We start from the raw sequence: 14,896 nt of genomic DNA on the forward strand, positions 1-14,896 counted from the left end.
GGATCTCTTCTTCTCTTACCTTGTCCTGCGCTCCCGCGATGTCCCTCCTGCAGTGTCCCCGGCAATGTCCTCCAGCCGATGCCGGCATCTGTCTTCTGGGTTCCGTCCCCTGCGTCATCGGGACTTACGGGGGAGGGAACTGGCGGGAAATTTAAAAATGTGAAAAACTGATATTCACTAAAATCACATAGTATAACATTCCTGTATCAAACCATTTCACATACATTTTGTCCCGAGTGCTTTGTCCGGCGCCCTGCCTGCATTTTTACTCTTCTTTCTGCCTGGAAACTGAGAAACGTCCATGGCGTCCAAAAAGCGTCCCTTTAGGTCAAAAGCGGTTTTAGACCGGCTAGAGAACAGCGATAGTAAATCAGAACCACTTGCAGAATTGAGTGATAATGATTCGTGGGGGAAATTCATCATCAGACACTGAAAACGATTTTGCGACTTTGCTCAGCGATGTGCGAACTTGGCGCTCTATTTCAAATTTCAGTGTTTTTGGTTTGATTATATTATTGAATTACATTTTTTAATATATTATTTATGATTACTACTTATATTATAATTTATGATTCCGTGGTTCAAATTTTATCATACCCGGGATGTTTACTAGACTCTTGTTTGGACAGATTTCAGTGAGTTATTCCTAAGAATTATAGGCCTACAATAAAAAAAATACATATTTCCGTGCAAAAAAATGTACCGCTTTGAGCACAGAAATATGGACATAATCAGACCGCTAGGGAGGCTACAGAGGTAAATGCATTCTATGCATGAAGGTGAAAAACCTTCTGTGTGCAGCAGCTCCCCCAGCCCCCTCAATACTTACCTGAGCCTCATCATGATCCAGTGGGTCTTTACCTCCTCATTGGCTGAGAAAGCAAGCAGGAGCTATTGGCTCTCGCTGCTGTCAATCACAGCCAGTCAGCCTATGAGGAGAGAGAGGGGGTGAGGCCAAGACGCTGCTCTGTGTGTGAAAAGACACACACAGCAGTGAGTGGCGCCATAGCAAGATGCTTGCTGTGCGGGTACACGACAGACAGGAGGAGCCAGGAGAGCCTGCGGTGGACCCGAGAAGAGGAGGACCCAGGCTGCTCTGTGCAAAACCATTACACAGAGCAGGTAAGTATAGACATGAAAGAGCAGGGCCCTCGATCCCCTCATGTTTTGCATTGTATTGGTATTGTTCTGTCACATGTTCTGTCCTCCTTTCTAATGTAAAGCGCTGAGCGAACTATTGGCGCTTTATAAATACTGTATAATAATAATAATAATAATAATTTTAACAAAAAAAAATTAACCTTTAAAATCTCTTGAAAGTGTTATTAAACCCACAACGGTAAAGTCAGTCTGTATATCTTGTTATACTCACTGTGGAACCTAAGGGGTTAATCCTCTGCATTGTTTTAAAAGGATGTCCGATCCTGTCTTCTCTGATCCTCTCCTTCTTCCATGTTCCCCATTTCATCTCCTGATAGAACAGAGCCTTGGGGACACTCATGCTCAGTTTGGTGTGTACTGCTAGTTTTTTCTTTTTCTTGGGAGAGTGCATGTGATGAGCACAGGGCCAATCAGCACTGTCCAGGCAGAGGATCTGGGGTTATGCAGCCTCATAGGACAATCAGAGGAGAATGACAACTCCTACAAGCTTTAACCAATGCTCTGCTGGACACTGATAGAAGTCACAAGACTGCTCTAACTGCTGATGAGAAATGGTATTTAGCAGTTTATATTTACTAAAATAATTGCATTTCCATGTTGTGTGTACTGTGGGAGACCAGATATAGTGACTGCAGGGTCCGGGGAGACCAAATATAGTGAATGCAGGGTCTGGTGAGAGTGGATATAGTGAATTCAGGGTCCGGGGAGACCGGATATAGTGAATGCGGGGTCCGGGGAGACCAGATATAGTGAATGCGGGGTCCGGGGAGACCAGATATAGTGAATGCGGGGTCCGGGGAGACCAGATATAGTGAATTCAGGGTATGGTGAGATCGGATATAGTGAATGCAGGGTCCGGGGTGGACCAGATATAGTGAATGCAGGGTCCGGGGAGACCGGATATAGTGAATGCAGGGTCCGGGGAGACCGGATATAGTGAATGCAGGGTCCGGCGAGACCGGATATAGTGAATGCAGGGTCCGGGGAGAGCGGATATAGTGAATGCAGGGTCCCGGGAGACCGGATATAGTGAATGCAGGGTCCCAGGAGACCGGATATAGTGAATGCAGGATCCCAGGTTTAGTAACACTTTAATGCGAAACCTCAGTCTGCTCTGGACAGGCTCCACCTTCTGTCTGCCCCGGGGAAGAATCAACTAGAACACAGCCTATGCTTGACAGGCCAAGCTCTGTTCTTTTGTGCTGGGAGGGGGGAGTGTCCCTCCCCTTCAGTCAGCTCATACCCCCTGCTTTCTGAAAGCTCAGACAACTGTTTAAATTCTGGACTTTTAACAGTTGTGAAAGAGAGAAGACAGCAGATAAACAGGTACAACTTATGTAGGAGGCTTTGTTTCTTTTTTGTGTATCACTTGAGGCCAGTCACTTCACTGGATATACGTAAGGGGTTTACAAGGATTTTAAAGCTTCAAAGAAAGCGGATGGAGATGCACACTTGATGCAGCAAGAATTACTTCCCCTGTTGCGTTCAACGGGCACTTCAAGTGAATGGAACCACACTGCAACCGCCCCTCAACTGCATGCAATCACACAGAGTTGGTGCAGCATTTTCAGGGTTAAATCAGGTGATAAGGAAGTATTACATTGCCTCAGTACTTGAGTGGAGTTTCAGGAAGTTATGTATAGCACCCTGATGTCCCCTTCCACCAGCTGTGATTTGCCTGAACATTTGCATAGAGGAGCACAGAGACCCAGTCACTGGGTCTAAAATAAGGTATGTAATGAAAATGGAAAGATTTTATTCAAATATGTTGTTAGTATGTTTATGAGAGGGGAGGGGGGGGGAACCGGGGAAGGCAAAATAGAAGCAGAGCTTAGGATACAGATAAAGTTTTTTAACAAATGATGTAAGACCGTTAGAAATGTGGCTGGCACTGCGTGTACTGACATTGGTACGTCTATCGCTTTAGGTCAGCTCATGCTTTGCAGCCGTCCAGTGATGATGTGTCCACCCACGTATCTGTCCAGCTGTACAATGGAGAGACACAGAAGGTTCTTATAAAATTGGAGAACATTGGCACCGAGCCCCTGGAGACATTGGAGGTCTCCTCGAAGACTGTCAATAATAAAGGTAGGTTTGAAAGAGTGTTTGTTAAAGACAAATGTCTTCTATTTTCCATTCCATCGTCAAATGAGAGGGCTCTTACTGGCCACCGAGGTGCTCTCATTGGACGGTGGAAAGGCTGGTGTCAGGGCTTCACTAAATCATAAAAAGTCTATCCCCAGGGACTAAAAACTAAATTAACCACATGCCGCCCAGCCACTGTATAAATACGGCGACAGGGTGGCACGGCTGGGCAAAACCACGGTTTAAAACGTCTTCTGTAAACGGGTAGGGGGCACGCGCGAGGCGCGCCGCCGCCCTACCTGTCCCGCCAATCATAGCCGCGGATTTCAGTCGCCGGGTCACAGCCGGTCGTTACCGGCTATGTCCCGGCGATTGGCGGCAATTGCTGACAGAGAGCACAGCTGCAGTAGCTGTGCTTTCTGTCAGTTCCCTGACAGCTCCAGGACACGCTGATCGGGACAGAAGAGTTTCTCTCTCCCAATCAGTGGTGTTCCCTGCAGTACAAACCCCGCCTCTTAGTAAAACACTCCCCTCACACAGTTAACCCTTTCCCTGAATAATAAAGTTAACCCCTTCCTCCCCAGTGCCATTAGTACAGTGTACAGTGTTTTTTTTTTTTTTGCACAGATCACTGTATTGGTGTCACTGGGGATGTCAGTGACCCCAAGTCAGTACCCCCCAATGTCAGAATGTCCGCCGCAGTCCGCCATAAGTCGCTGATCACCGCCATAAGTTGCTGATCGCCGCCATTATTAGTATAAAAAAAAAACAAAATCCCAGTATTTTTCCCGCCATTTGTAAACGCTATAACTTTCACGTAAACCAATTAATTTACACGTATTGGGTTTTTTTTTTTTTAGCAAAGACGTCGCTGAATGCATTTTGGTAGAAATTTATGACTAAATTTGATTTTAAAATTTTTTTTTACTGGGCGTGTTTTATAATTTTGTCCTCAAAATTGTCAGCCTTTTTTTTTTATAGCGCAAAAAATAAAAACCGCACAGGTGATCAAATACCACCGAAAGAAAGCTCAATTTGTGGGAAAAAAGCATGTAAATTTCATTTATGTACTGTATTGCATGACCGCGCAATTGTCCGTTAAACTAGCGCAGCGCTGTATAGCAAAAAAATGGCGTAAATTGCAGTATCTATACCATAGTTGTAGACGCTATAACTTCACCACAAAGCAATCAATATACACTTAGTGGGATTTTTTTTTACCAAAAACATGAGGCAGAATACATTTTGGCCTAAATTTATAACCAACTTTGAATTTACTATATAGTTATTTTTTTTTATAGCTGAAAGTAAAAAATATTGTTTTTCTTCAAATTTTTTGACCTTTTTTTGTTTATAGCGTGAAAAATAAAAAGCGCACAGGTGATCAAATACCACTGAAAGAAAGCTCTATTTGTGTGAAAAAAGGACGTAAATTTCGTTTGGGTGCAGCATTGCATGACCGCGCAATTATCAGTTGAATTAGTGCAGCGCCGAGTAGCAAAAAGAGGCGTGGTCATTAAGGGGGGTAAATCCTCTGGAGGTCAAGTGGTTAATGAGGGGTAGAGAAGACACTTTTCTGGCTCATAAAAGTTGGCATCTTGTTGAATCTACTATTTAAAGCTTGCTTTTATTCACTTAAAGGGAAACTCCACTTCTCAGGAAAAATAGCAAATTAAAAGAACAAATATAGCATATCCAATTACTACACAAGCCATATTGTAATGTAAAGTTAATAGAAACTTAAATCTGTAATTTTCTGTTAAATTCAACGCAGTTTGACAACCTGGAGGCATTTTTTTTACAACATTAGTGTGCAGAATGTCCCTAGAAAGGTCATTTCCCGCTTGTGTGACTGGCTCACTAATTTTCCCAGAAGTCTTCACTAAGACACAACTCAAATTTTAGGCATCCTCTGCAATAGGAATTTTAGTTTGGTGAGAGAACTTCCCAAAAGGTTAAAGCGGAGTTCCACTCACTCTGTAAAAAAGTAAAAGTCAGCAGCTACAAAAACTGTAGCTGCTGACTTAAAAAAAACAGCAACTTACCTGTCCCATGATCACGTGTTTCACCGGCCGTCCTGTATTCCAGGCGCTGTCATCTTCAGTGTGGGCCCCCAGCTGTGATAGCTTGCGGCTTCACAGACGGGTGCCCACCACGCATGCATGAGTAGTGCTGCCCTTCTTGAATGGCCCCGTAGTCTTCTGGGACCTGTCACGTGTCCCACAAGACTTTGGGGAGGGAGGGTAGGAGGACAACTTCCACTTCCGATCTCCTAGGCGATCGCAGCGGAAGTGGGAGCGTGTACCTGTCAATTTCAAGTACCCCCCGCTCCCCAAAGGTGCCAATCCTTAATGGGGAGCGGGGGACCAATCTTTAAAGCGGAACTTCCACTTTTGGGTGGAACTCCGCTTTAATTACTTCCGAGGGTTGCAGACACTGCAGCTTTTCTAATCAGAACACTGAGTGCATCAGGTGATTATGATGAACCAGACCCTCCCATTCAGTATCAGTGTGGTTAAACAAACGGCTATTTCTTCAGAGCAGCAAAAGGTAGGAATCTGCTACAAGGTTTAATAATAATTATAATTATTATTGTACAGAATTTATATATTATTATTACTATTATACAGGATTTATATATTATTATTATTATACAGGATTTATATATTATTATTACTATTATACAGGATTTATATATTATTATTATTATACAGGATTTATATATTATTATTATTTACAGGATTTCTATAGCGCCAACAGTTTGCTCAGCGCTTTACAATATAAGGGAGACAGTACAATTACAATAAATTTCAGTACAGAAGGAATAGGAGGGCCCGGCTCGCGGAGCTTGCAATCTAAAGGATTATTAATCTATTGCCTCCTGCGTAACACATATGTGCAGCAACAAAAGGGTGGGCTTTAATGGCCACATGCCACACATATTTGTCTCTGATGTTTCTGTGCTGAGAGTGCGCTCACTGCAAGTGCTGCAAGGCAGAGGTGCTAACTACTAAGTCACTGTGCTGCTAGTATTTAGGTGTTAAAAACATGGAGCCTGGTGACGGTGCACTGGATACATTATTGTACAGGTCATATACAGAGGGAAAAGGAGTCAAAGGGGTTAGTGTGATCTGTACATTAACCCCTCAGTATTCTGATGTGAAAAGCTACAATGTCTGCAACCCTTTGAAGTAATTACCCTTGGGGAGTATCTCACCAAACTGAAATTCCTGTTGCAGAGGATCCCAAAAATTTTATTTGTATCTAAGTGCAGACTTCTGGGAAAATCAGTGAGGAGGCTTACAGTGGGTGGATAAAGATGAAGGGGATACATATGCAGATCTTTATATTACGGAAGGTGAAGGGTTAATATACAGGTTATACAGAAACAGGCTGGAGCTCAGGTATGTAGGTGGGAAGGGGTGGGGTTAAAGGGTTGCTGCTGCTGCTCCAGTCAATCATTTCCCATCATAACTTTCTACTCCAGTTGAAGGGGAGGGATCAGAAATATATACAGTAGCATGGTTATCACAGCAATCACAAGGTACCGAGCCACTTGGATTGGCTGAGTACACTCTGTGTAATGTCTGATTGCTCGGTACGTAGCTATTAACCCCTTGACGCCGACTGTATGCAAATATCCATAATCCATTTAAATTATTTCCCATCCATAACTTTCTACTCCAGTGGAAGGGGAGGGATAAGAAATATAAATAGTAGCATGCGATCTCCGTGTTTTGGTTATCACAGCAATCACAAGGTACCGAGCCACTTAGATTGGCTTAGTACACTCTGTGTAATGTCTAATGATGACTTCGTACATAGCTATTAACCCCTTGACGCCGACTGTATGCAAATATCCATAATCCATTTGAATTATTTCCCATCCATAACTTTCTACTCCAATGGAAGGGGAGAGATCAGAAATATAAACAGTAGCATGCGATCTCCATGTTTTGGTTATCACAGCAATCACAAGGTACCGAGCCACATAGATTTGCTCAGTACACTCTGTGTAATATCTCATGATGGCTCGGTACATAGCTATTAACCCCTTGATGCCAACCGTATGCAAATATCCACAATCCAATTCAATAATTTACCATCCATATCTTTCTACTCCAATGGAAGGGGAGGGATCAGAAATATAAACAGTAGCATGGTTATCACAGCAATCACAAGGTACCGAGCCACTTAGATTGGCTCAGTACACTCTGTGTAATGTCTAATGATGGCTCGGTACATAGCTATTAACCCCTTGATGCCAACCGTATGCAAATATCCATAATCCAATTCAATAATTTCCCATCCATATCTTTCTACTCCAATGGAAGGGGAGAGATCAGAAATATAAACAGTAGCATGCGATCTCCGTGTTTGGTTATCACAGCAATCACAAGGTACCAAGCCACATAGATTTGCTCAGTACACTCTGTGTAATATCTCATGATGGCTCGGTACATAGCTATTAACCCCTTGATGCCAACCGTATGCAAATATCCACAATCCAATTCAATAATTTCCCATCCATATCTTTCTACTCCAATGGAAGGGGAGGGATCAGAAATATAAACAGTAGCATGCGATCTCCGTGTTTGGTTATCACAGCAATCACAAGGTACCGAGCCACTTAGATTGGCTCAGTACACTCTGTGCAATATCTAATGATGGCTCGGTACATAGCTATTAACCCCTTGACGCCGACCGTACGCAAATATGCAGCCTCTCGGCGGCTGGGCCTTGATGCTGAACAGCCGCATATTTGCGTACCATTTGAAAACACATATAAACTGAGCGCGCGGTGTGTCACGGAAACGTCCCAATCTCCCCTTGTGATTAGGACCTTTTCCGATCATGTGACAGCGAATCACGGTGGTCACATGACCCTAATACCCCGCCCCACTTCCCGGCTTCTGAAACCCCTTAAAGGGCCGGGAGGCACTGGCGTGAAGAGGTCAACCCTTTGAGGACCAAAGGACGTATTTGTCCCATGTTTTTAATTGCGTGTATCATCTGATTAAGAACTTAAAACTCTTTTTTTTTTTTTTTTTTTTTTTTGGTTTGAGTCAAAATATTAGTTCTTATCAACAAACAGCAAATGGATCTAGCTTTTTGCCAATTATTTCATGAAATGGCCTAGTTACAGCAACTGAAGTGTACGAACTTTAAAAACAAAAAAATTGATTCTTTTGGCTTTCCAAAATCTTACGGTCCTCAAAGGGTTAATGGGCGCCTAATTTTTTTTTTTTTTTTTTTTTTCAATCGCCATTTTCTAAATGGTGCTGAGGAAATAACGGTCCACTAATCCAATTTTTATAAATGTACTTTGGTAAAAAAAAAAAAAAGATTAGTCTAATATAGTGATTAGCTGAGGAGGGTGATCCCTGGCGAGAGTTCAGCTACAGGATAACCATGTGAGTCATACGCTTGGAAAAACAATATGTGTAAATGGCTTCTGCAGGGATTGATATTTTGTGTTCTTTTTTTTTTTTTTTTTAATTAAAAAGAAAGAGGGATCAATGAAACACAATATAAGCGATCAATAAACACATTATTTCTGGTAATATTTGCAATATTTTCTTCAGGAAATAACTGTCACATTCGCTGTTCAACCTGTGCTAGGTCTTCCGTTCCAGGCCCCGCACCTTCTCCTCCTTTTCCATAAATGTTTATAGATTGATATGCAGCGAGGATTGTGTCTCATCTGCATTTTCAAGAAGGTATTAGGTTGAATTTAAATGTTCTCTGTTCTTTTCTTAACTAATTGCCCGGCGCGGCGTGTCACGGAGACTGCGAGCTGCACTGTAGATTTCACAGTGGAGAGGACGCTTAATTCTCTCCTGTGTCTTTTTTTTTCTAAATCTCCCCCATTCCGCTTGGGTGAACATTGCGTCTCCTGCTAATGCCGGTGTGGTCTTCTGCCACCGCGTGGAACTCGGGCTTTTAAAAGTGAAATTAATCCCCGCGGGTTGACAGACTTACCTGATCGGAAAACCGCATTAGCCGGGTCCCAAAGGATTTGCGTTTTGCCAAGATTGATGGGCGCCGCTAATTTATCTTTTCAGCCTAATAGTTCAGCTTGCATTAGCAAAGATTGCATGGGGGAAAAAACTTAGAAGGAAGACTGAAGTCTTTGTCTCTGAAGGAGTTAGTATAACAACCAACCTGATATTAACCACTTCCTGTCCGGACACTTTTACCCCCTTCCTGACCAGGGCAATTTTCTGCTTTCAGCGCTATCACACTTTGAATGACAATTGCGCGGTCATGCAACACTGTACCCAAATGAATTTTTTACCATTTTTTTGAGACAGATAAAGCTTTATTTTGGTGGTATTTATTCACCGCTGGGATTTTTTTTTTTTTGCTATATAAATGAAAATGTTCAAAAATTTTGAAAAAAAGTGTTTTTTTAAATAAAATTTTGCAAATAAATAATATTTCATCATAAATCTTGGCCAAAATGTATTCTGTTATCTCTTTAGTAAAAAAAAAAATCCAAATTAGTTTATAACCAAAAATTATAATTTTTAAACATTTTTTTTTTTACATTTTTATTTTATTTTTTTATAATATTTTTTCTTTTCTACATACTGTCACTCTAGCAGTACAGTGTCACCATGGTGACACTGTACTACTTGTGGGGGGTGATGATGATTTTTTTTTTTTTTTACACTGATTGCTTTTACACCCATATAGGATGTAAAAGTAATCATTTCTCTTTCTCTCTGTCTGCATTCTTGCACTCATTGAGAAGTACTGAGTGAGCTGTGATTGGTCACAGCTTGTCACATGGTACAAGGCTGTTGTGAATAGCCTTGTACCATGTGACCTCTGTGATCATTCACAGATTTCACACGTAGTAAGAAATGATGTCACAAGTGACATCTTGCTTACTACTTTGCATGTGATCACTGATTGGCCAATCAGTGATCACATGATCGGGACCTCGCACAGAGGTCCCGTCCGATCGGTGTTTCACTGTGTCCGGAGGACACAGCGGGCACTGGATCGCGGTGCTGCACGCTCCCAGGGAGCGCGCACAAGTAGGGTGTGGGGTGGCCGTTTATGCCATCATCCAGCTGTTTATATGCAACTGCCGGTCAGGAAGTGGTTAAAAGAGAAGCATGGGGATAGTTTATTTTTTAAATCATTACTACCTAGGTGGATGCAGCATCGATCCGTTGCTGCATCTGTCTCCCGCTGGCTCTAAGGATGAGAACTGAGCGATCAGACACTGCTGATTGCTCAGTTCTCCCTGCACTCTGAGCAGATAGCAGTGTCTGTTGTCACCCCTCCCCGATGCTCACTGAAGCACTGGGCTGTGGAGAGTGAGGGAACACATGGCTCAGGCTCTCAGTGGCTTGCTGAGAGGCTGAGATGTTGGTCAAGACATCTGGGTGGATCCCGACTTGACTGCTAGGTGGTGGAGAAGAGCCCAGTTAAAGTGTATTACAACCCAAAAAGAAAAGTTTTACCAGTCCTTAGAAGTGGTGGCTGCATTAGTCTGCTTTTTTAGTCTGCCAGGTATGTGCTACCTGTCCCAAGGTGATGACATTCACTAACTGTACTTTTGTCTGGGGAGACTGGGCTGCCTTAGATAAGGCCTTGGACAGCATTCCTGACAGGTTCTCCCCTTACAATATATCTGACAGGGCATGGAAAGCACATTAACCCAGTTTTGATCTTTCATTGACATGCCAGTTATAAAGCACCATGTGACATCTCAGAGCAGTGGTGGTTGGGCACATGGGGGAGATGGTGTGGCAGTGGCCAGGTATGGAAATACGGTCCTGCTAGTCTCGCTTACCAATCCTGAGTAAAATTACTGAATAACAAGTCGTCCCCAAAAACCCCATCCTAACCAGTGTAAGTCTCTCTATGCTGGGTATGTCTTCACACCTCTCTCCTTTTTGTTTTCTATCCATTTCCCATCCACCAGTAGTTGGCAGCTACCCAGAAGCAAGGTGATCCCGCAGAACTGTTTGCACGCTTGCTGCACAGATCCCCTGCCACCTAATCTCACATTACTACACTGCCATTTACCCCTGAACATCCCTGCCTGACAGCTCATATTATTGGGGTTTGATGCTGCCCACAGGCAGCCCCTACCAAGCCCTGGTCCCCCTGAAGACCTGATGGGGCCCAGGCCTGGTGCAGCAGCACTGCCTCTACCCCCCCTGTTGGTGGCCCTGTATGAAGGAGCAGTGCTGTCACCCTAGGTCAGGAAGTGTGTTAGGACTAGAGAACACCTTGCATCTCATCTGTTTAACATAGAGCATGGGTGTTTGCTGTTCAGAGGTGACCTGGGCAGGGCTGATTAGATAACAATGTGGAAATGCACAGGACAACACAGAGTTTTTGGAAGGAAAGATAACCTTGTATCATGCACAGGAGGGCACAGATTTTTTTAGGAGAAAGGATAACATTATAAAGTGCACAGACAAAGAATAGCAGAAAAATGCTGGAAACATTGGCCTCAGAAATAAAAGTATATCACAGGATGAATAAATAGCTGCGAACATAGGCATCAAAAGCTCAAAACAACGCAGCTGAAGCCCCCAGATACAAAATGGTATGGGATCTAAACCTGAATCAATACAAAATGCAGGCAATGTGAGATGTAGATCCAAAATAAATACAAAAATTAGCACTCAAATCCTCAAAAAAAACCCAATATGTTACTTTGCATTCCTTCCCCTGAACTACAAAAATAATAAAATAAAGTAAGCAATAAATAAATAAATAAAATATAAATATAAAGTCCCATACACCTAAAGTCCAAAGTAAAGTCCAAAATTCAAAAGTCAAAAAGGATCCTTTCACGTGATTTCCAATAGCTCTTTTCTTCCTGAATCAAATTAGCAATGTGCTTCAGAAGATCTTCAAATACCTCAAAGAAAAAATCTCAACATAGTGTATTACCCCAATTAATAAAATAAAGTGCCACACGTGTCACATGCAAATGCAAAGAGTGCCACAATAAACGTGAAAAAAAAAAGGAGAAAATAAGCTCTGGACTCTAATACTTAAATTAGTAATTCCACTGCACACAATATAAAAAGTGCATAATTACCCCCACATAAATATAATCAGCATAGGATCCATAATACAGATAGGAAAGTCTCCAAAAATTGTTCTCACATCTCCAACCTTTTCCCATAGACCTCAAACAGACCAGGGATCAGTATGTGTTTAAAAGACAGGCAAATTTTATTGTAGCAACTTACATATAAATTTGATGCGATCAGCTTCCATATAGTGAAATAATCCAGAAGAAGAGACCCCCTCCTTAGCGGTAACTCTTTTCAATCATCATAACACTCTGAAGGAGAGCCAGGCACAAATGGAAGTATCCAGGGTTAGAACAACCACGTGTTCCAGAACCCAAAATGGCCACCACGGTACTTCCGGAAGACGTCATTACGTCACCACGTCACGTGCCCCGGACGCGTTTCGTCACATCCGGACTTTTTCAACAGGGATACGGACGTGTGTCCTCACTAGCTTTAAATATCCGCTGGCTGGAGAATCAGACTCCCGCCGCGGCCATCTTACAACCTGGAAAACCCAATATAAGCCTCTATGCGTCCCAGGTATATTCAGGCTGGCAAAGAGGGGAAAACAAAGCCCCATTATCCACCCTATACACCTTGGTCCGACAAAGCAAATATAAGACTATACAGATGGGAAGCAAACCAAATAGCGACCAATACTGACAATATTACTAAATCAGAATTATATAAAAACAGACATACTTAAAATCAATAAAATCAAATTACTACTCTTCATTCTACTTTATCCCCAACCTTTCTACTCTATTTTAATATATAGTACTACAAATACCTATTGCCATCACCCTCATAAAATACACTAAATATATATATACACCAAGATAGTCTATATCTATATCTCACATATACACAAAATGTATATATATATATAAAATTAAAGATTCTTTGATTGATTTTATTGATTTTAAGTATGTCTGTTTTTATATAATTCTGATTTAGTAATATTGTCAGTAACTTAAGAATGGAGTGAGTTTGAGGTGATGCCTTGACTTGACCTCCAAATTCTCCCGATCTCAACCCATTTAAACATCTGTGGGATGTGCTAGAAAAATAAGTCAGATTCATGGAGGCTCCACCTTGCAACTTACAGGACTTAAAGGATCTGATGGCTTTGTGGCACTGATGGCTTTGGGGCACATACCGCAGCATACCTTCTGATGTCTAGTGGAGTCCATGGCTTGATGGGTTATGGTGGGTATTCATAATGTGATGATTGGTGTAAATGGCACAGTTAAAAACTCAGGGCAACCAGTCAGAGACTATCAACATATGACTCCGGCTCCTAATAAGCCCCACATCAAAAGATAAATTCCTGATTATTTAGCGCCTTTCATGGCTCCCTGTGACTGTTGGTAGAAGTCCGCTTGTTTGTTGCTGTGTGCAGATACAACACTCCCTGACACTTGTAATTAGCTGATTACAGAGAGGGAAGGTGCGGTGTAAAGTGCTGATAACAATGGAGCACCTTCAAAGGGCGCTGCTTCCCTGAGCCAAGATCCCCCCCTTGCTGAAAACAAATCTCTCAGAGTAGGTGACATCCTGCGGGGCGCTGATAACGCTTGTTAGCAGAGCAGCCGAATATCAATTTTCTGCAGCTTATTTTCTTCTTCTTTTTTTTTTTTCCCCTCTCTCTAGTGTATATATGTCTGGTGTGTGATTGGGGGGCGGAGGTGACGTTGCCTCTGTTTCCTGTCCTTCAGGGGTTTATTTTCTTCCGGGAAGAAATACTTATTATATATTGATTGATGGTTACTCTTAAAACTTGTAGAAGGAAATATTTTGTCTGAAATATTGACTTGACTTTGTGTTTGTTGTGTAATTTCCAACCTTAAGTGACCCGTGGGTAAGAGCCACCAGGTGCAATTCAATATTCCAAGTTTGACGCTACTGTATTTAGTTACATCGGTTCTAGAAAATCCACGTGTAGAGACAAACCTGTGAGTGTTGGAGGTAGTGCTGGGCTTGCTTGCGTGGGCCTTCTTTGTGGCTGCTATATTTATGGAGGGATGTTGGATCCATTGAGCTCTCAAATTATGGTAGTTGCAGTGGGTATTATTATTATACAGTATTTAGAAAGCGCCAATCGTTCGCTCAGCGCTGTACATTACAAAGGGGGACAGAACATGTGACAGAACAATAACAATACAATGCAAAACATGAGGGGATCGAGGGCCCTGCTCTTTCGAGCTTACAATCTAGGAGGGAGGGGATGCTGGCACAGGAGGAGAAAGCTGTGGGGGATGGAGTGGTAGGAAGAGTGGAGGAGGTTCGCAAGTTAGCAGGGGGTGGGGTAGGCTTCCCTGAAGAGATGGGTTTTCAGGGTGCGCCTAAAGGAGAGGAGAGAAGGTGATAATCTGATGGGTTGGGGCAGGGAGTTCCAGAGGATGGGTGACACCCTGGAGAAGTCCTGGAGGCGGGCATGGGAGGAGGAGACCAGGGAACTAGAGAGAAGGAGGTCTTGTGAGGAGCGGAGTGTGGGTGCTGGGCGGTACTTGGATATTAGGTCAGTGATGTAGTACGGGGCAGTATGGTGGACAGCTTTGTACGTCAGCGTTAGGATTTTGAATTTGATCCGT

At 42.7% G+C, this 14,896-nt stretch overlaps 1 protein-coding gene across 1 annotated transcript in view; it reads left to right on the top strand.

Moving 5' to 3' along the window:
• TRAPPC9 (trafficking protein particle complex subunit 9) overlaps positions 1 to 14,896 on the top strand; it is an 875,381-nt gene that overhangs the window by 167,318 nt on the left and 693,167 nt on the right. The window contains exon 14 of the mRNA XM_089654645.1: positions 3,089 to 3,249. Coding sequence (XP_089510771.1) covers positions 3,089 to 3,249 — 161 coding nt within the window. The remainder of the gene's footprint in view (positions 1 to 3,088; positions 3,250 to 14,896) is intronic.

Source organism: Staurois parvus, unplaced genomic scaffold (assembly GCF_062004578.1).
Source record: "Staurois parvus isolate SC_StPar_1 unplaced genomic scaffold, SC_StPar_1.0 ptg000783l, whole genome shotgun sequence".
Classification (NCBI taxonomy): Eukaryota; Metazoa; Chordata; class Amphibia; order Anura; family Ranidae; genus Staurois; species Staurois parvus.